Genomic DNA, 22956 nt, shown 5'->3' on the forward strand with positions numbered 1-22956 from the left:
ATGTCCATGGTTTTTCCGTGCAGTTACTAGCTTTTTGTGATGGCACCAAATTGAAAATGAGTGATCGTGGGCGTGGCTCCTAGTGATTCAATTTCTTATCCTATTAATATTAAACTACGAAAGTTTGTGTAGATGTATGTTTGTTAATCTTTCACGCAGATCACGCAAAAAGTACTGTACGAATACATTATTATCGTTTAAACATCAGACGATCAGATTAACATATGAGTACCTACTTAGGCTATTATTTATATATGTTCTGTTACAAATTTAATTTCACGCGGGCGAAGCAGTGTGTAAAAGCTAGTTACTTTAACAGTTGTCGTGTTTAATATAAATTCAGTATCACATTGCTTATTATGTTATGTCATTTCCCGCCAAGGTTAGCAGGTATTTAGTGAGTAAGTATGAATTTGACCGTCTCCGTCTTATCAATCTCAATGACTCTATATTTTTTTATGTATTTAAACGTTCCTGTGTATGCAGTGTGACAGCTAGAAGAACCTAGCATAGAGTAGGTACTTACTTTGACAACAGTCATTAGATTTTTATGTCATGTCATGAAGCATTTACTATCTTTAAGTTTTATTAGTTGTACACTATTCTAGTGATAAAAACCCTTTGAATTATTATATTTTTTAAGTAATCATTTGTTGGAATATTGAAAGATGTATCTTACTTCTTATGCGTACGTACTTTTACCTTTTATACCTACTTAATGTGATTTAACGAAACGGCTTTTCCATCCCCTCTATTAGCAAGCGGTTTCTATGCCATTTATTTTAACAAGACGCAGTTCTCTCATTTTATGCTTACTCATCACCATCAACCCGATAATACAAACCCGTTAACATATAAACCAAGTTTGTCAGAAAACATCTTAATTACATAATGAGGTTAGCGGTGTTTGCGCAAGTTCAATGCAAAGTTGTGGTCACGCAAGACGCCAGTCCGCAGGCTGCGCGCGCGCGCCGCCGTCGCTCCCGCGCTCGCCGCCATCGCGCCACTGTCCTTTAACTTCTTTTGTTTTACCACAACTTTAGTCTATTTATAAAACACCGACTACTTCGCGTAAACGCTCCAAACTAACCGCACTACCACTCGCGCTCGGTCAAGTCTTCGCATAAAAACTTCGGTTAAACTTCACCTCATTCTTTCATTCAACAATAGCAATAAACATTATTTACCTGTGATAATGATAGAGACCTATCGATAATACTCTCTGGCGACATCTCGCCATTCCTTCGCGGGTTGCGAAATGGTGTTATCGTGTCGACTTAGATAACTTGATCTCGTCGCACCCTCGAGCTTGGCGATCGATTGTGTGTTTTGTGTAAGAAAAATGGTGAAACTTTTTAGGGATAGTGTGACCCTATCGGATATTTGGGTGTCGTCGAATGGCAAGTTGAGTGACTTTTACGCGTCGTCATGGCAGCGGGGGGATTCGGCGCTGCCGCTGCTGGTGCTGCGGCTGCTGCTGGCGGCGGCGGCTGTGGGCATCCTGGCGTGGTCCGTGGCCGAGGGTGCCAGCCCCTACTGGCTCATCTACCTCACCAACTGGGGACTGCTCATGGTCACCATGATGACGCTCAGCGGACTTCTGGTGTCGGGCATCATATTTGTAAAGAAACCTTCTGGTTAGTCAAAAATACTTGATCACTTATGAAATCTGTAATACCCTATCTACATACCTTACTAAGTACTAATCATTGATTTTGGTCATCCGATTAATCTACTTACATGAAATGGCAAAACCATTTAGTAATAAAATTCTGGATAAAACGGCACTTAAATAACATACTTACCATTGTTATGGTTATCAAAGAATGTTCATAGAATCTATTATCGAAGACATGGGTTAACGGAATCGATGATTGCATTGATAATCTCAAACGCAGCGTTTGTTGCAGCAAATTAATACGTAAAGGTAAATTACGAGTATAACAGTACTTATTATTATTCTGTGGTATAACATAAAAAAAATTATTGATTAACAAGAACCAATCTATTTAATGTTTAAAACATCATTAATAAGTTTTATAGTGTTATCATCAATAATAGTAAAACATGATTTAATGACAAAGATACTTATGTTACGTATTAATTTGGACTCTACGATTAATTCTATTCATTTTATTGAAGACATTTTATTCTATTCTATTCGATACGAATAAAAATATTTATCGAAATCCCTTATCATGATATTTCGCCACGTTTGTTTATTTAGGAAAACTTCTTCGTACCGTAACATTATGAAAATTCTTTGGATTAAAAAAATATCAGTAGCTTGTAAATATACGATGCAAATAGGCTAATGTATTCTCATTTATTTCTTATACAATGCTAAATGTATTAAAATAAATAAATATAAATGAACGCGTCAAAATACCGTTCATACAAGATACTAATTATTAAACACGGAGACTAATACACGCAGGTCAAAGTCAACGGCAAATTGGATAGCTTACCTCCAAGTANTACTTACGTCCAAGTAAAAGAGCACTTTGGAATCTGAATCAATTGACGAGGTTTTTATTACCTAACTGGTCACTCGGACTATGATCTTTAGCGTGAGGCCTGAGGAAAACCACAAAACAGAATTCGTGATATTCCAAAAAATAAGTAACCTTTTCAAAGAAAACAAATATTTTAATAAATAAATGCGAAAGTTACTCTTTACTTATTTCACGTTTTCATAATCTAAACCGCTGAAACGGTAAAATGAATTTTTATAAGTAACCTAGAGATCGAGGGATCTAGGATGTAATGTAAATAGATAAGAGTCGTAAGTAAAATTGTGGGAATTTACAAAAAATAAGTATTCTGAACAGTTGCAATGTTATTTTCAGGTAAAGTAATTTACTATTATTACGACTCTCTTACAATTATCAAAAGTAGAGTAAAATTCCATCAATCCCTGCCATGCATAAAGACTACATTCGCATTTTTTTTGTAAAGGGTTTTATTAATATATCTAAGTACTTAGCTGTGTAGTTCGGATTTTATGGCCCTGCATTTCATTTTAAAGACATAAAATGATATCTAATCGTAATAATAACCCCCAATATACAACCGACAAAAACATCAGACACGTCATATATGTATACATTTTTGTTGCAAAATCAGGAAAAAAACTAAAAATTGTAAATTCCTTCTCTTTACTCAACGTAAAATTTCCCTTGTAAAATCTCTTTTAATCACATGTCTACAATGAAAAAAATTCTGGAAGGACGATACCTATACGATACGATACGTTGAGAAAAAAATGTTGCACATTGAATCCTCCTCGTGTACTTTCAGGGGCACCTTGCTATAACATAGCATTTATTAGTTCGTGATCATAACGTACCTACCTAGGTGGCAACATGAAGTTTTACATTGTTTTTCAAGGTTGTCAATAAATTGTTTTCTAATAAGTTAATAGCTCGATCGTTCTCGATACTATATTTAGCTGATAAGAAATCAAAATTTAAGACATTCTAACCACTTAAGTATCTACCTAAGTATCAAACCTTACACAATCCTTAATTTTAAAAATGCATTATTTTTAATAGTTTTAATGAGTGCACCCTACTTAAGGCAACCGTGTGAGCGGGAGGTAATTCCTTGAAGTTGGTTTGCTAATAATTACTTAGTATGACCACAGAATACATACTAGTATAGTAGTGGTATGACAAAGCTCGTTTTGCAATCTCGCGAACGGCGGATACTGCAGCGTATTATTTTCGCAGAACTTAAATGACGGAGATAAAAATACATTGTCAGAATAAGATTGGCAGGTAGGATATTGTGGGAAATAATGGAAATATGTTATGAAACATTAACGATCACAAAGAGTTCTTAAAAGCATCACCTGAAGAATTACCTATAAACGTAGGTATATTTTCTTTCAATAAGATTAATAAACTTTTAAAATTTTAAGTTTGTGGCATGTACGAGGAACACCTAACTTCTTAACAAATAAGTTTTCATCACTTTTTCTTTTTCAAACTTGAAACTTTTGACCTCCAGTCAAAGTCAATGACCTAAGAAAGTTTTCACAAGGACATCCAGGTGATTTACTTACATTCTTCACAGCTATCAACAAACAGTAGGTACCGTTTGTCAGCTGGTCAGTGTCCGCGTAGGTACCGAGTGTCGAAACCCCGCGTTGGGCGTCACATTCACGTAGCCGTGGTTACCGCATCCGCACTCAACTGACGTTATACCAAATGCAGCCTGCGTAAGTTTGGAAATGCTCGTGTCAAGGCTGATAATGTAATCTTCACTGACGCTTACATCTACCTATACATATAAAATTGCTAGATGCTAACTTTGATTACTTTTTACTTTAGCTTCCAATGTAATCTAAGTTTAGTTAGTGCAGATGTGATGTTTGATAAAACAGAGCTTATCCAGAAGATGCTTAACATAGGAATTGCAGGGCCTAAAAGATGTAGAAAAGCGCTCGAATGGATGATGCTACACTGCTACCTGTCAACATACCCTTTGACCATGATATACCTACTCGTAGGTAGGTACTCCCGTTACATTAACCGGCATCCGGAAGTAATGTCTTGTGGTTATCAGATGGGTTTATATTTTTATATCTATTCAATATACAATAATTCGATTTCGATAGGTCATAAATGGAAAAATATCGTTTTACATATCTTACCAAGATATCATATTTAAGTCATAGTTGATTGCTTACACGTAATAAAAATTTACAATAGTGGTAGGTTACTTGGTAAAAAAAATGTTTTTTACGCTAAATAAAATGTTACTTTGTTTGCTTTTTAGAAACATCGGATTCGGATATACCTTGGTACATAAGCATGTACTGGCTGCTGTACAACTCCGCAGTCAGCCTCGCCATCATGATCACAGCGCTCTACTGGATCCTGCTCTACGACTCAGGTACGGATTAAATAACTACTAATGAGGATAATTATTAATAATATACCTACCTATGTAATAAGTTTTCACATTTATAATGCCAAATGCAGCGTAAATCACTTCAAAATTTAGGACATGTTAAGCAATGTCTCCACAGCTCAGTGGTCAAAGCAGTGGCCCAGCAAGCGAAAGGTCGTCGATTCAAATTTTCAATATATTTTTTAAAATACGAGTATTTTAATCTTCTAAAACATAGACTGTGTAGTCATTTTGATACTAGGTATATTTTTTCCTGCTGACCAATGAGTGTCTTCGTTAGACGTAGGAAACGTCCTCGCTTCTGAAACTTGTCTCCTTATGTAATTTAAAATGCGAACAACCCTAATGTATCACTCACTTGTTTTTTTTAAGAGTTATCTGCTGAAAGCCGGCGAATGTTCTGGCTGGACCTGTCGACGCACGGATTCAACTCGTGCATCGCGTTCCTGGAGGTGGCTCTCTCGCGCACGCCCGTGCGCTTCCTGCACTTCTACCAGCCGCTCGGGATTGGCCTCTGGTACGCGGCCTTCACGGCCATCTACTACGCTGCGGGAGGGACTGACGCGTAAGTCACTTAAAAAAACTCAATTTTTTGACAATATTGTAGGGAATTATGTCAGTGGTGGCTAGTGTTCCCGAGGCCTATAGGCTTTTAGGCTTTTTTTAAGGCTAGCCTATGAATTAGGGGCTACAGCGGGAAAAAAGCCTAAAAAGGTCTGTTAGGCCTTTAGGCTAGGCCTTTTTCATAGCCTTTTTTTTGTCCACCCGCTGACTATAGGCTTTTAGCCATTTTGTAGGCTAGGCGCAGGAGGTTAAGTATATGTTCGACTGTACTTATGTATTTTTTTTCTATGTATGTTCACCAATTACTCCGTCAATTGTGGACCGATTTTCAAATATTTTTTTTTCGATAGGGTACACTTCTGAGGTGGTCCCATTGTCACCAAGTCAGGATCTGATGATGGGATCCTAGAAATATATAATAATAATAATGTATAACAATGAGGTACTTAATTATTTCCAATTTCAAATATTATTCGTTTTTATTTAATTTGAAAATAAATGCAATACAAAAATACTTACTTGTTTAATTCATACTAAGCCATAACCTGAATAATGGCTATAGCCTTATAATAAGCCTACTACTCGAAAAAGACTTTAGTCTGAAATAAAGCCTAAAAGACTATTTAGGCCTATAGGTTTTTTTTTTAAACCTATAGGCTTTTTATAATAAGTAGCCTTTTAAAAGCCTAGTAGTCTATCATGGCCAAAAAAAGAACTAAATAGGCTTAATTTTAGACCTAAAAGCCTATAGGCCCCTGGAACACTAGTGGTGGCAGATAACTATCATTTTAACAGGCGGCCCTAACCTATCGTCTTTTATCTCGTTATTTTTACCATTAAAAATCTTCGAGTATTGTTGTCAGGTAGACTGTATGAATGGATAGCACGCCTACTGACCAAGTGGAACTTTCTGATCAACCATTTGCTTATTTCAGAATGGGTAATCACTACATCTATGAGATACTAGACTGGAAATACGGAAAGCGTGCCGGGGGCATAGTCGGCATATCGATAGCGGGTCTGCTCGCGATCTACGCTCTGCTTTGGGCGCTGGCCCTCTGCCGGGACAAGGCGTCGACGTCGCTCGTGAGGACCACCAGCCAAGCCCTGCAAGCCACGCCCCCTGACGACATCTTACACACGAGAATAGTTTGATAATTAGTTTAGGTGGTTGTTATTTTGTTTGCTACTACGGGAGGGCCAGTAATGAGCACTACAGTTCAATGTTCTTTTTAAATATCTGCAAGGTCTCCGTTACCCTACGATTCTTTTAGTCCTTAATTTTGCCTGTTTTAATAAGCAAACTTGAGTTAGTTGAAATTGCATGCTAAAACGTTTGCCTATTTCAAGGCAAACGTTTTAGTTCTGTAATAAATGTACTTACATGGCTCTTGAAACTATCATCCATAAGGAGCTTACAGACAGGAACGATGTGATAATCTGTACTTAATACAGTGACCAAGGTACAGTGCAGTATTAATTTAAAAGACAATGCCGGAAATTGGCGTCTTTTTTTTTTCGCGCGGCCATCGACCAAACCTTGTTTTTTGATTACAAAATAGTGTAATAAACCAAACTTAGTATGACATGTATACCTCTAAACTCAGTCTGAACCAGCGTTGCCAGTTTTTTTTTTCGCCAAGTCGGGACTTTGGTACTTTTTGAGTGAAAATAGCGGGATTCTTCCGTCTGAAGCGGGACATAGTAAAAAAACGTATAAATAATCAAAGGTTTTCAAATATTTCTCTTTTTATTTGACTTAAAATTACGTTTACGTGACAATAGATAGCAAAAGTAGCCATAGAAAATGTATTATAACAAAAAAATATATTTTAAATCAGATTTACTCTAATTCGTCTTTAGAATAAATGGCGTTTCAAACAATAGTCTGGTGAAGTGAGTGTCTCTCTCCGAAAAGCGGGACCGAGCCTGTCCCGCGCGGGACATTTAAATTTGATTTAAAAATCGGGACGTCCCGCCAAAATCGGGACGTCTGGCAACGCTGGTCTGAACTGAGTTACGAGCATCAGAAGTTTGATGATTTTCATACTAGATTTGCTGTTGGAAATTGCAACAAAATAATGACATTTTATGTGTAAACAAACAATACCATCCATTAAAGGCTCCAGACATCAGTATGCAGCAGAATCAGCGCAATAAAAAAATAGCGCAATATTTTGTTGCAATTTCTTACAAAACTTGCGCGCAAAAAGCAAATCTAGTATGAAAATAATTAAACTTCTAATGCTCGTAACTCAGTTTAGACTGAGTTTAGAGGTATACATGCCATAGTAAGTTTGGTTTAAAACACTATTTTGAAATCAAAAAACAAAGTATGGTCGATGGCCGCGCGAAAAAAAAAAGACACCACCTTCCATACAAAATCTGGCATTGCCATTTCATGCTATGTGACAGCTGATACACCTGCACATTATAAAAACGCCGCTGCCGCGCAGCTGTCGCGCTACTAACGCCCTAATGTGAAAGCGCTCTAAGACCTTTGCTATTAGCTGAAATGCCTTCGCGGATCTATCTTGGAAGTGTGGCGACCTCCTAAATCCCCATTCGACCGGTGTGTTCTACAGGCTGGCGGAACTGCCGCAACGAGCTGGAGGGCGTCCGCGCAGCCGCCGCGGCGTGCGAGCGCGCGCTGGCGGTGGAGCGCGCCGCCGCTGCCGATGCGCGTGCGCAGCGAGACCTCGCCCGGCGCAAGGTAAGGCTTAATATCCTGGGATATTTTCACGCTGCGCTATCCCAGTGTCTGGCAGGTGCAGTCCTGTTGTCCCCCTGGTCCACCCAGGGGTAGTCGCAGTACTACGTTTGCGAGTTCGCGCACTCCAGGCACACAATCAGGCGAAGTTACGAGAAGAAGTGATGACATTTATCAACGAGACGCGAAGTACCGTATTTGTGGTGTCAAGCCCCAGAAGGGGGAGAATTGACTATGAAAAGGGACATGGATCAGAGAAATTTGTAGGAAGTCAAGCAAAGCGCCCGGGGAAAAAAGCCCAGAGCAAGTACCCGCGCGCTCTCCCGAGATTCGGTTCGTACGCCGTGAGGCAGGAAGAACCATGGATGGTGGTGGGTGGTCCCCCCAGGAGATCCAACCGGGGGGGACAACAGGACTGCCCCTGACTTCCTGACTGGGAAGCAGGATGGCGTGTGAGTGACAGCTCGCGCGCAGCGGGACCTCGCCAAGCGCAAGGTAAGGCTTAGACACCCCGTAGACTACAGACTAGTTTGGTCGGCTTCCAATTTGTATGAAGAATCTTCCTCTTCCCTCACTGATGATCGCGACCACATATAGTGTTTCTCCACAGACTTCTGTCATAAGCTGTATGGAGTTGTGGACCGCACGATGCAAACTTCCGCCCACCGTCTTCTTCACCGCATCTGACCATCTCGGCGGTGCCCTATTTCGAGCATGTCTGCCTTCCATTTGTCCCAAGATAATTTGTTTCTCCAGACAATGCCTTGGAGACTGCATATCTAATGAAGAATCAGCCGTTACCAAATCTGTGTAATGTGCGCACTTCCATACATGTTCAATTGTTCATACAGTACAGATTAACAACCCGACCCAACTATCGGCCGACTAAAAGTCTGCGTAGTCTACGGGGTGTCTTGATATCCTTTGACAATTTCGTGCTGCGCCATCCCAAGCTGCCTGAACTGGTACGCGCGGGGGCGGAGGCCCAAAGTGTAAAAGTATTATTTTGACTGTAAAAATCCACCGGCTACTTCATCAAGGCCGTTCATCTGGATGCACCGTCGAATTCGCGTGGATTAAAGCCCACGCTGGATTCGAGGGTAATGAAGAGGCAGACTCGGCGGCAAAAGCTGCATCCACCATGCATAAAGTGCCCGACTTTATAGAAGCACCTATTAGTATAGTCAAATTTAAAAACAAACAAAAAGGAAACGACTCGGCCGAAAATCTTTATATGGACCCCAACACCTGTGTCCATACACGATCTCTTCTGCCTACATATAACAGCTTGCAGGAGTTCACTANGTCCAAGTAAAAGAGCAATTTGGAATCTGAATTAATTGACGAGGTTTTTATTAACTGGTCACTTGGACTATGATCTTTAGCGTGAGGCCTGAGGAAAACCTCAAAACAGAATTCGTGATATTCCAAAAAATAAGTAACCTGTTCAAAGTAAAAAAAAAAAAAAAAAAATGCGAAAGTTACTCTTTATTTCACGTTTTCATATCTAAACCGCTGAAACGGTAAAATGAATTTTTATAACCTAGAGATCGAATGTATTAATAGATAGAGTCGTAAGTAAATTGTAGGAATTTACAAAAAATAAGTATTCTGAACAGTTGCAATGTTATTTTCAGGTAAAGTAATTTACTATTATTCATTACGACTCTATTACAATCATCAAAAGTAGAGTAGGTAAAATTCCATTAATCCCTGCCATGCATAAAGACTAGATTCGCATTTCTTTAGTAGAGGGTTTTATTCATATACCTACTTAGATGTGTAGTTCGGATTTTATGGCCCTTTATTTCATTTTATAGACATATTTTAAAATGATATCTAATCGTAATAATAACCCCCAATATACAACCGACAAAAAAATCAGACATGTCAGATACACATTTTGGTTGCAAAATTGTGTCTATTACAATAACATAATTGCTAAAGCATTTAACTTGATGTGCCCTCGTCCTACATTAATAAGTTCCTTGAGTTTGACACCATACATTAAATTAGACTTACTGAATACTTGATCAAATAATGTAATTTTACAGACTGTGATGTTAAGTTAAATCACAATAATAAGAAATTTCAGGAAAAAAACTGAAAATTGTTAAATTCTTTCCCTTTACTCAACGTTAAATTTCCTTTGTAAAATCTCTTTTAATCACATGTCTACATTAAAAAAATCTGGAAGGACGATACCTAGAAAAAAATGTTGCACATTGAATCCTCTTCGTGTATTTTCAGGGGCACCTTGCTATAACATACCATTTACCTATTAGTTCGTGATCATAACGTACCTGGGTATTTCTCATCGCCACGGTTCTCATCGTCACCTTCGTGGCGAATTTTATTTCTAACTTATTTAAACTTTTTGTAAACAAAAATTGTAGCGCTTGATATGAAGATTGTATTCCCAGAAAATCAGTCAAATAGTGAGTCTCGTTTGGAAGCTTTAACGTTTTGAATTTTTTGATGCCACGAAAGTGATTCTGTACTTCACAGCAATAATTTTTTCAAACTTTCCTATTGTAAATGACTCTTAAGTGTTTATAAAACATATATTTTGTCTTATTTTCATAGATAAATAGCAATAACATAATATAAATAGGTAGGTACCTACTTAAATACAAAATAAAATTTTACCGATTACGTCACCTACTAAGTTACAAGATTCTACGCAATTGGTTTTAAGGGTGACACTGGTGGCATTCTGAAATGCTAAAGAAGCAAAAAACGGATTATCAGTACCTCAATAAAAAAGAACTCTAACTGATTAAAGTCCCTCAACAAAAATATAATTTTTATTTAGGCCAGAGGGCCTCGTATTTTTGTTGTACAACTTTTAACTCAAACTTCAGATTAAATTTATCTTACAAACAGATCACACACAGTCACATATACAGACATACATACAGTCATAAAGACTGACAAAAAAATACGAGGCCCTTATTCATTTATTGATGTACTGATCTCTAATTACCACGTATAATTTATTAGTTATTAAAATATTGTAAAAACATAAACACCGGTCACTATATTTTAAAATAAAACCGACTCCAAAAAACCTACACTGAAAAGTAGAAAAATAATTACTAATTACCTACTTATTTATTAGGACGAATTAATATTTATGTAGGTATACCATGAGTGATACTTCTGGAGTCGGTGCCAAGATTATGAAACATGTAAAGTTTGCCTGCACCGACTCCAAAAGTTTCAATCATNGATTTTTTTTTAAAGTATCATTTTTTATTATTTGTTGGCATTTTTTGTGTATTTTATGTATTTTTTTAGTATCACCTGTTATTTAGCATTATTACTGTTTTTATTTTATCAGGATATACCGCTTAGTTTAAAAGTTATTACGTTTTCTTTACAATAAGTAATTGGAAGAAAAAAAATCTGTAAAAAATTTAAAAAAAATCTCAAAAATTTTTTGACCTCTTTTTTGTCGATAAAAATAGGTCTAGTTTCATCTATTTTCATATGTACACTTTAACGTGACTCACACTGTATTAAAAAGTGATAGGGACAGAAGACCTTTCTCTGTCAGCGCTAGTAGGATTGTTTTTCCTACTGCAAAATTGCGTTAAAACTTAGGCCAAGTAGAGAAAACAATTTGGGAGGGACGGTCGTCGTTGAAGGCTTTGTCAAGATTCCCATAGTTTTCCCCACTAAAGCGAGTGACGAAGCACCTGGGTTATTTTAGTGGATATGCCTCAGCCTACCGATGAGGGGGGGGGGGGGGTGTCACACATTGACCTTGTCCCCGGACTTCAATACATAATTTCCCCGACAAAAAAAGAGAAGACAAAGATTTTTACACTTAACTCGATACAAATAAAAGGGCTCATGAAAGTCAGCAAATGTCAGAAGCGCACGCGCACCGGGCACGAGCTTATTGTCGATGGTTCAATTCCGCGACTGACCGGCAGCTGGCAGGATCTTTGTTACAACTACGAACATTACGCCCCGGCTTCAAGAAAACAACTAAATTGGTTTACGCATGGCACAAAACGTATTAACTGGTACTACGTCTGGCAATGGGTTCAATTTGATGATCAGAACTTTATCTTAAGATAAAGACATGCGTGTGCCTTTTTCGGAAGAGCTTCTATCATTAGTTAACTAACAAAAGTTGACCGAACAAATTCGGTTATAAAATACAAAAGAAAGTTACGCTTATGACTAGCAAGAGATCATTTTAATACTATCTAATAAATAAATAATTTAATCTCAAAGGCCGTTTCTAATAAATAAATATCGCCCTCACTTCGGCGGGGACATCTCTGACTAGAAGTCAAGTTTACATTAACTTTAGGCCTTATTCAACATTTCTATTAAAATATTTAATTGAAAAATAATATTATATAGCCTGACCAGGANTTTGTAATACGACAAAATCACGAAATTACTTCCTCCATGCTCAATGTCGAACCATACAATCTTACAGATTTAATTAAAAAAGAAGAGACCATCAAAAGCTTTCAAAAATTCATCACCTATATTGTAAATCACCTAAAAGAATTCAACAAATAGAAATGTAATCCAATTTATATCCAAAAAATAGCACACCGTCTTGCAACTGGAGTAATCCAATAGCACCTTTTGCAAGGCATAACAAATGATATTTATAAAAAAAAAAAAAGTTTTAAGAGTCGATTTAGACAGGATGTAACTGACGGACGTGGCCTTGAAAATTTCAACACACCGCAGTCGTTCCGTCTTCTTAAATTTATAGGCTGCGATTCCACCTGTATGAACGCGACTACGCGGAGAGAATCGCGAATCTGTGAGTGCGAGTTTTACCGAAGAATTGTTGTGGTGTCGACACATCGCCCCATACACAAGCTTACTCGTATGTTTAGTCGCGTCTCGTCGCCGCCAAATCTAGGAAAAATCACTGCATAGTTTATAATATAATCGCGCATCACTTAGCTAAGCTACGCTACGCAGCTCAGCGTTGGTGGATGCGTATCCTTATTATGACTCGTGCCATTCCGAGAATTCGCCGTATGTTTTCCGAATCTCCGAATAACATGCGATTATGTGTAACAGGTAACTTACGGCCATTAAACTTAATTATACCAGCTAGACGATGTTTTATAATGTATTCTCGAGATCCGGTCGGGTGTTTTACACGTGCCGAGTTCAATGGAATCTGTTAAGAAATAACCCAACTACTCGTACTTACCACTGATAAATCCCAAAAAAATGTAAGGCAATTTGGCTAACCCTCTTTGTACGAGGCGTAGAGGTGAGAAGGACGCAAAAGGTCCAACAATTTGGTAGTTGCCTACCTTGGATGTCAACAATTGTAAAAATAAAAGGAAATGGAAAGAAAAGCCCCGAAAAATAATGCATTAAGTACTTATCTTATATCATATTGGCAAGAAAGAACTAATTTAGATATTTTACTCGTAGTATAGTTACCTAAGTACCCAGTTTTGCCTTAAGAGGGCATTAATAAAGCAATAAGTAGGGAAAAAGACATTTAAAAATGGAAAAATGTATAAATACTTATATAAATAACACGGGGACCTTTTGTTTGGGAATCCCTTTTGCAGAGGTCATTATGATTGTTTTCTCATATCGGGATGGGTAGCTAGGTAGACCGTACCTAGGTAGTATCTAAATTGTAGTCGTCATATCTCCTTACAATGATTCATAGCGGATTGTTTACTGTGATGTGAGGCAGGTTAGGTTTTAATATCGCATAATTATCTACCGTGAGTAGATATATCTACCTACTGACTTGGACTTGGAAAACACAGAAGAAAATATGCTGTATCAAAGAATTATTCAATCCATGGTTTTCTTGGAATCTAAAAACAACAACGATATAGTTACTTATAAATATTAAACCAGTACTACGAATAAACGAACATTGCAAAGTGGAAATATTAATGAGAAGAATTTTCTTTTGTGCTTTGTGGAGGCACCTCTAGTAAAATAGATTGGACAGCTATGTCCTTCTCAAGAGAGCAAGAAGGCGTTGAATGCAGACCGTTCTCGTTCCAGCCGAAAGACGTCCACTGCTGGACAAAGGCCTCCCCCAAGGATTTCCACGAAGACCGATCCTGCGCCGCTCGCATCCAGGCGCCTCCCGCGACCTTCACCAGATCGTCGGTCCACCTAGTGGGAGGCCTGCCCACGCTACGTCTTCCGGCTCGTGGTCGCCACTCAAGAACTTTCCTGCCCCAGCGGCCATCAGCTCTACGAGCTATGTGCCCCGCCCACTGCCACTTTATTTTAGCGATTCTGCGGGCTATGTCAGTCACTCTGGTTCTCCTACGAATCTCCTCATTTCTGATTCGATCACGCAGGGAAACTCCGAGCATAGCACGCTCCATCGCCCTTTGGGTGACCTTGAGCCTTCTTATGAGGCCCATAGTAAGCGACGGCCTGGTGATGGAATGGCATTAATTTCATGAGAGCTTATACCTACTTATTTAGCACCTGTGGCAGAAATGATAATGATGCAATTAGAGAGGGTCGTTCTCGTACATTGGAGACTGAATGGCTTAATTTGTAACAATATTTCTGTTGAATGTAAAGGGTACTACTACTACCTAACATTGATGAAATAAAACGCAGCCATACAGCGTATTACACTTGAAAATTTCGACAGGTTCATCCAGTGTCTAAGTAGCTCAGTTGGAAGAGCAGTCGCCCGGCAGGCGAAAGGTCGTGGGTTCGAGTCTAGTTTTTAGCAGTTCGATTTTTTCAAGTTGTTTATTTAAAATTAAGTTTGAGAAGCGACTCTATTCGCTGAGACATTTTAAAAATGAATGAGGGCTATCGTTTTTTTACCTAACAGTTGGCACCCCTGGCGATTGACAGGACCTTACTCTACAGTGGCGCCATCTTGATGAGTGCAAATGCGATAGTCCTCCTACCACTTTCGCGCTCACCAGCTGGCGCCACTGTCTTCGCTACTAGCAAGTGACAGGACCTTACTCTACAGTGGCGCCAACTGGTGAGCGCTAAAACGATAGCCCTCATTGCCTAAAGATGGAATGGTGTTTCAGCTGTCGATCGTGGAGAAGGAGCTGGCGCAGCACGAGGCTTTGTTATCGGCGGCGGAGGCGGAGGAGGCGGCGCTTCGGCGCGGCGCGGAGGAGCGACGCCGGGAGCTAGAGCGCGCCGCCGCCCAGCTGAGGCTGGAGCGCGAGTAAGTCCGCCATGTGTAGTGCGGACTTCGAACCACACCCAGGCGCGGATCCACCATTGTGGCCACAACCCTAATTCACTTGTTTTAATTATGATCTACTAGCTGACCCGGCGAACTTTGTTCCGCCTTAATGGCAATAAATAACGGGATAAAAAGTATCCTATGTCCTTCTCCTGGCTCTAAACTACCTCCCTGACAATTTTCAGCTAAATCGGTTCAGCCGTTCTTGAGTTATAAGTGGTGTAACTAACACGACTTTCTTTTATATATATATATAGATTGATAAGATCCATAGGCTGATGATAAAAACGGCTGACTGATGAGCCTTTAAAAAATCGAGCGTGATTTGGAACACAGCCGTTCCACTAAAACGCCGCCGCCACCGACCACTTGGCTCTCACTTTGCTAATTTTTGGTGGCTGTGCCCACAACCTTTTTAGAGGGCTGGATCCGCGCCTGACCACCCCGGAAAATGGCTCATTGAAACCATCAATAGTTTCAAGGAACAACTTCTCTAAAAGATCACGTCATTTCATCTTCACTAGCCCAGAAAACTGTATTTTTCAATTGAGTTCGAGAAAACGATATCATAGCTTGTCTTTGCCATACAAAATATACGATAGATTCGAGTTTTGACAGCTCAATAAAAGTGAGTGTAGGGTCTCACTGCTGCGGGATTGGTGGATTTTGATATATCTGTCAATGTCATGTCAAAAATAACCAATCATGCAGCATTTGGAACTCGCGTCTACGTATTGCCATCTGGCGGATTTTTCATACGTAAAAAGTGTAAAAAACCCTCATTGAGTTCGAGAAAATTACGTCGATAACTTGTCTTTGCTGTACAAAATCTAAGGGAGAACCGCATTTTGATGACTCTTTTGACAGCTCATAATAAATAATCAATTGAATATGATGGAGACCTACCCTATTAAAGATATTCACCCCTTTCCGCGCAGGGCTCGCGCGCAATGTTCGGCCGAATGCGCGGCGCTGAGCGCGCGCGTGGCGGCGGCGGCGCAGGAGACGAGCGAGCTGCGCGCGACCGTGGAGCTCACGCGCGCAGAGCTGCAGCGCGTGGCGCGCGCGCTTCAGCACACGCAGGCCCAGCTGGACATGTGGCCGCGCCCGCTCACAAAGTTAGTAAATATAGTAAAAATGCACTGTTAGTTGACAGAACTAAAACTTTCCCCCGGGACAAACTTGACCTTCATTGGTTGGGTTTTGTGGCGGTCAAGCTGTAGATCCTGGCTACACAGGAGTTGCAGTGGTGGGAACGAGAGGTGGGAATAGAACTAAAGCCTGGTCCGTGAGCACGTAGAATCCCGTCCAATGACCCCAAGCTGCCCATCCTCGTCGCTCGCACGTAATTATGTTGCTGTCGCGCTCGCACACTCACTGCGGGCGCGCGTCGCACAGTCGCGACAGCAATATAATTACGCGCGAGCGATAAGGATGGGTAGCTTGGGGTCATTGGGCGGGATTCTACGTGCTCACGGACCAGGCTTTACTATAGTTAACTAACTATAGTAAAGCCGCTCTGTCAACTGACAGTGCATCTTGGCTTTAGAAGCTAGCCCTATAGCTGTAGGTGATGACCCAGCTGGATATGTGGCTGCGCCCACTCACAAAGTTAGTAACTACTATAGTTAACTATAGTAAAGCCGCTCTGTCAACTGACAGTGCATCTTGGCTTTAGAAGCTAGCCCCATAGATGGAGACGAGCGAGCTGCGAGCCACGGTGGAGCTTCCAGTAGCTTCGTAGGCCCAGCTCGACCTGTGGCCGCGCCCGCTCACCAAGTCAGTATAATAGCGAACCATTGCGACAGTTGCTAGCCTCAGACGCTGGCCCCATAGATGGAGGCGAGCGAGCTACGGTTCACGGTGGAGCTCACGCGCAACAAGCTGCAGCGCGCGCTTAGCACACGCAGGCCCAGCTGGATATGTGGCCGCGCCCGCTCACCAAGTCAGTATAATAGCGAACATTTGAGACAGGCAGCTGCTAGCCTCAGAAGCTGGCCCCATAGATGCAGGCGAGCGAGCTGCGTGTCACAGTGGAGCTCACGCGCAACAAGCTGCAGCGCGCGCTTAGCACACGCAGGCCCAGCTGGATATGTGGCCGCGCCCGCTCACCAAGTCAGTATAATAGCGAACATTTGAGACAGGCAGCTGCTAGCCTCAGAAGCTGGCCCCATAGATGCAGGCGAGCGAGCTGCGTGTCACAGTGGAGCTCACGCGCAACAAGCTGCAGCGCGCGCTTAGCACCGCAGGCCCAGCTCGACCTGTGGCCGCGCCCGCTCACCAAGTCAGTATAATAGCGAACCATTGCGACAGTTGGTCGCTTCAGAAGCTAGTCCTATAGCAGTAAGAGAGCGAGCTGCGCGCGACGGTGGAGCTTCCAGCACACGTAGGCCCAGCTCAACCTGTGGCCGCGCCCGCTCACCAAGTCAGTATAGTAGCGAACATTTGTGACAGAAGCTAGCCCCATAGATGCAGGCGAGCGACCTGTGGCCGCGCCCGCTCACCAAGACAGTATAATAGCGAACTATGCGACGGTTAATAGCTTCAGAAGCTAGCCCCATAGCCACAGGCGAGCGAGCTGCGGTTCACGATGCACGCACGCAGGCCCAGCTCGACATGAGTGGCCGCGCGCGCTCACCAAGTCAGTAGAACTATACTAAAGCGGCTCTGTCAGTAGCTTCAGAAGCTAGTTTCATAAGCACAGGAGACGAGCAAGCTGCGTGAACCGTGGAGCTCACGAGTCCAAGTAAGCATAGTAGAGAACGTTTTGCGACAGCTGCTAGGCTTCAGAAGCTAATCTCATAACTTACACGCGCATAAAATTGGGATCTATACTAATAAAACGATAGCAGAAAGCCAGGAAAAAGCTAGAAATAATCTTTGCCTCAGGTGCACCTGCTCACTAACGTCTAACGCGATAGTTAGTATGCGACGTGACTGCAACGGTCCACTTGAGATATTCGCTTTTATGACGTCCCGTTTATTTGATTAGTCGCAAAATCGCAGTCGTCACGTTGGCTGTGTCGTATCAACTTTGTCGTAACGTAGAAAGCGCGTAATTGTAACAACACACGCCAAAGACATATAAGAATATTAGCACACACCTAAAATACACAAGAATGCTTTAAAAAAGTGTAACGACTCACCAAATGTCCCTGGCTCCCCTGCAGGATGCTGTGCGCGGCTCGATCGTGGCTGCGGCACCCGCTGTCGCTGCCTGAAGCGCTGCTGTGGGCTCTAGTACCGGCGCGTCACGGCTGCTGAGTGCTGACTACACACCACGTCACATTCTGCACAACTGTCCTGCCAATAGTTTTGTTTTGCTTAACTTGCAACTCGCGTCACATCTGCACAACAGTCTTGGCAATAGTTTTTTTGTTTTTTCGTAAGTTGGCTTGCGTGAGCCTGCCAGTGTTAAAATCACTTGCAAAACGCCGAAAATTTGTCTTCCACAGATCTTTATCCCCACTAAGTTCGCGGTAACAGATTATCGGCCGAAACTTTACCGATCACATATTGCAAAATCCATACACGCCGAATAACTGAAATACTTTGACAGTTACTTGTATTTAAATGACAACTACTACCCGCGATAATTATTGTTAGTGATTTGCGTTTCGTTTCACGTAATTCAATGTTTTCACCTTTTATTATGAAAGTTGTGCTGTGCAGATGAATTTTTGGAGTTGCAAAAATTGATCATTTGACACTAGTGGGTCATCTTTATTATTTATCTCACTCAACATTATTTTTTGTCGTAATAGAAAGAAAGTAATGTTTGGGGAGTTTCTATTAGTACTTTTTGACGAGTTTGGTAAGTATTTTAATTACATTTTTACTTAGTTATTGTAGTTTTATAGATAAACATTACTTTTGTAAGGTAAGTCGTTTTAATTGTAAGTTGTTATTCTAATGTTATGTACACTTGTAATGAGAAAAATATATTTAATGTTATAAAATCTAATTCTTTTAATTTCCAAGACACAACCCATTTGTAAAAAAAAAAGTAGGTACCTAACTATTTACATTTTAAACTCTTCCCACAAAAATATTTTGTCAAAATTCAGCTAACGGAAATTATGTTAAAAAGAAACGCCAAAATTGTATCGTATAATTTATTTCAGTCTTACATTTCTAATCAACGATTCAGCTACAAAATATAATCTACGTTTGGAATGTTCACTATAAAATGTAAAAAGGAGAGAGTGGTGAACACTGAGTGAAGTGCAGAGCCGACGCGGCGCTACACTATGAAACTATGAACTCGTACAACAATACAAGAAACCTCTTTATCACGATATACGACTAGTATGAATATTGCTCGATAAAAAATATGTTCACATCCATTCATAAGGTAACGATGTAACACATTACAGACAGTAATACCAAAAGAATAATACTAATAAAATATTAATTAACATATAGGCAGTATGCAAACATCAATAAAAAAGTGTTTAATTTCTATAGAGATAAAATAAATAAATTAAAATAAAAAATATTTATGCAAAAAAAAATAGTTAAGACCAATTCTATCTTAATTTCCAGTGGTAAAAAAATTTAAGCTATAAAATTGTTGATTATACTAGTTACAATTAATGGGCGTGTTGTTATTATGTTACGTAACGATGGCCTCACCATATTTCTTCGAACATATCGCGCCACCTTAGGTTTCCCCACGCTATCAGAAAACATAAAAACCATTGAAAATTGTAACCAATTTTTGAAAAAACCCGATTCGAGGTCTTCAAGCAGTGCTGCTGAGAGGACCTCTATCGATTCTGTCAAACTTAGGCGCGTGTCAAAAATACCTAAATGTTGACTAAACTCAATTCGTATCATTGAACTTGGATGATGATTCTTAAAAATCAAGGTTGAATTCGGTGAAGAACCGAATATTTTGAGGAAATATTAGTCAACTATATTATTTATATACCGTTGTCTAATCTTACGAGGATGGCACGTGCCTTTTCCTCCCAAAACTACAAACGTCGTATTAATTTTTCATCAGATACATTAGTTGGTCATCAAATAGTCCGATTGTTACATAATTATGGCGCGAACTGGTTTTGGAGGGAAATCGCAGGAATCCCCGAGTAGGCTACATCACTACTACATCAAGAATGCATATTTATTAATTAACATAATAATACGGATAGTACGGCTTTGTGAAACACGAGATGCTTTATTTGGTCAAAAAAGGGCGTAATCGCTAAAGAGAATGAAATAAATAGATACCTACTACTAAAATCCAACAGTCTCCAGCCCTAAAATAAATCCTTTGACATTAGGCCAACATGGGTCAGGCGACCATTGACAAGGTAGTGACAAATAGAGCAAGATCAAGTTGTAGGTATAATATGATAATAATGTTCTTTACACATTCAATATTTGTCATTGTATTACATAAATAAATAAATTAATTCACACATTATGTCATTATTATGATTGAAATGGTTTAACATATAATTTATAACGTAGCATTACCTCTATTTAGGTACATACACAAACATAGAAACATCTGAACAATAATGTAGCTTTCCTTTTATCTAATACATAAACTATGCTTACACATATCTCACAAGAAAATATTTATAGGCTATCGTAAGTTTTTATACATAAGTATAAATAAAATGTCATTTAAAAATAATTAATCTAAAACTAAATACATAAATAAATACCTTTTTGCAATATGTCAACTTTAATTACTAATATAAAATATTCTAAAATAAATAATACTAACTCAAAAGTATTTTAGGAATCTCTAATCTTGTTAGCGCTCTCACAACACACAAACACATGCATACATTTTATAGATGTCACACATCTAATACATTATTCAGTTCCGACACTTGCTGACAGCGATTTATAACAGTACATAAATACAGAGAATATGCAAAAAATATTCATATTCAAGAATCATAAATTTTGATTTTAATCTTGTCCCTCATTTCCATACTGAAAGGAAGGCAAAATCCTCGAATCAGTGGCTATACAGTGTGAGTCACGTTAAAGTGTACATATGAAAATAGATGAAACTAGACCTATTTTTATCGACAAAAAAGAGGTCAAAAAATTTTTGAGATTTTTTTTTAATTTTTTATAGAATTTTTTTTCTTCCAATTACTTATTGTAAAGAAAACGTAATAACTTTTAAACTAAGCAGTATATCCTGATAAAATAAAAACAGTAATAATGCTAAATAACAGGCGATACTAAAAAAATACATAAAATACACAAAAAATGCCAAAAAATAATAAAAAATTATACATTTTGAAATAAATCTGCGTTAAAATTCGTGTTTTTTTGGTTATTTGATAAATTTCTCCAAAAAATGCCCCTATAACAGGTGGTTTTTATTACTTTGTATTATTCTCTATCGTATTATCTTTGTAAAACCAAAAATCGCATGTCTCTATCCCTATCACAACATTTGCTATGATCGTTTGAACAAAGGCCTGCCACAACATTTAACCGAATAGAACGCTGTGATTGGTTGCTGGTGTTCGGTTTAACGGCAATCTTGTATTATTACTCAAAATTTTAGGTACCTAAAATCGTGTGACCAACGTATTTCGCTTTCTCAATTCAAAATAATTATAAGAAGATATTTTTTTGACTATTGTGTGGAAAGTATATTTAATTACGATGATTTTAGTATATGCTACACACAAATTGAATGAAAATTGTGAATGCAGTAACCAAATGTTTCATTGCAACCGAAGGTGTGACACGATGAGAACGCGAAAAATGACCCCGTTTTTTATCGTTTCATGTGATTTTTTCGTATTATTTTTGCTTCTATTACGATAAAATTTATTTTTTATGTAGCTAAATAGATATTTTATCATCTGATTTCAAAGTTATTGTTCTAACTTATACCGTTTATGAACTATTATTGTGTGACCATCAAATTTGAGTGTAAATGAGAAGTACCCACCTAGGTGACAACATGAAGTTTTACATTGTTTTTCAAGGTTGTCAATAAATTGTTATCTAATAAGTTAATAGCTCGATCATTCTTACTTTAAATATTAAAAATTATTATGTGCATTGCACGATACTATTAGCTGATAAGAAATCAAAATTTAAGACATTCTAACCACTTACTAAGTATCAAACCTTACACATTCCTTAATTTTAGAAATGCATTATTTTTCAATAGTTTTAATGAGTGCACCCTGCTTAAGGCAACCGTGTGAGCGGGAGGTAATTCCTTGAAGTTGGTTTGCTAATAATTACTTAACAATCTACCACAGAATAAACTACACTCGCGAGCAAAAGTATGGAATCACTTACATGAAGTTGTTTCCACGCGATCTTGTGTACTAACGAATTTGTTAGTAACAAAAAAAGTAGCACTATTTTAAAGATTAAACTTTTAACTTTAAATTGATACCAAATTCATTTAAATCACACCAGTATTTAAAAAGATATCCCGGCTGATGTGAAGAAGTAAGAAAAAAGACATGTACCAACTGTTTGATACGTCGCGAGTTGCGGCCTATTTACCCCCTATAAAAGCACGTGTTTTCGGATTTTTGCGTTCACACGTTGATCCATACAC

General features: G+C 39.1%; 2 protein-coding genes across 2 annotated transcripts; both read left to right on the top strand.

Moving 5' to 3' along the window:
• Positions 1–58: 58 nt before the first annotated feature.
• Positions 59–6961, top strand: LOC114351773 (protein rolling stone). The gene is made up of 5 exons (XM_028303092.1): positions 59–688; positions 1360–1637; positions 4783–4899; positions 5290–5482; positions 6417–6961. The coding sequence occupies exons 1-5, from the start codon at positions 669–671 to the stop codon at positions 6634–6636; spliced, it is 828 nt and encodes a 275-aa protein (XP_028158893.1). The 5' UTR covers positions 59–668; the 3' UTR covers positions 6637–6961.
• Positions 6866–19196, top strand: LOC114351707 (ribonuclease Y-like). Its single transcript, XM_028303009.1, has 5 exons — positions 6866–6923; positions 8067–8194; positions 15229–15371; positions 16331–16510; positions 18563–19196. The coding sequence occupies exons 1-5, from the start codon at positions 6866–6868 to the stop codon at positions 18654–18656; spliced, it is 603 nt and encodes a 200-aa protein (XP_028158810.1). The 3' UTR covers positions 18657–19196.
• The last annotated feature ends 3760 nt before the right edge of the window (positions 19197–22956 follow it).

This window comes from Ostrinia furnacalis, unplaced genomic scaffold (genome assembly GCF_004193835.3).
Source record: "Ostrinia furnacalis isolate ACB-3 unplaced genomic scaffold, ASM419383v2 OfSCF1172, whole genome shotgun sequence".
NCBI classification, from domain to species: Eukaryota; Metazoa; Arthropoda; class Insecta; order Lepidoptera; family Crambidae; genus Ostrinia; species Ostrinia furnacalis.

Bases quoted from the DNA above. Each gene is read 5' to 3' on its own strand.
- LOC114351773 (XM_028303092.1), top strand. From the start codon at position 669: ATGTATCTTACTTCTTATGC. The intron at 1,638-4,782 runs GTTAGTCAAAAA...TTTGCTTTTTAG, and splicing joins ATTTGTAAAGAAACCTTCTG to AAACATCGGATTCGGATATA. The intron at 5,483-6,416 runs GTAAGTCACTTA...TGCTTATTTCAG, and splicing joins GCTGCGGGAGGGACTGACGC to AATGGGTAATCACTACATCT.
- LOC114351707 (XM_028303009.1), top strand. From the start codon at position 6,866: ATGGCTCTTGAAACTATCATCCATAAGGAGCTTACAGACAGGAACGAT. The intron at 6,924-8,066 runs GTACTTAATACA...TGTGTTCTACAG, and splicing joins CAGGAACGATGTGATAATCT to GCTGGCGGAACTGCCGCAAC. The intron at 8,195-15,228 runs GTAAGGCTTAAT...ATGGTGTTTCAG, and splicing joins GAGACCTCGCCCGGCGCAAG to CTGTCGATCGTGGAGAAGGA.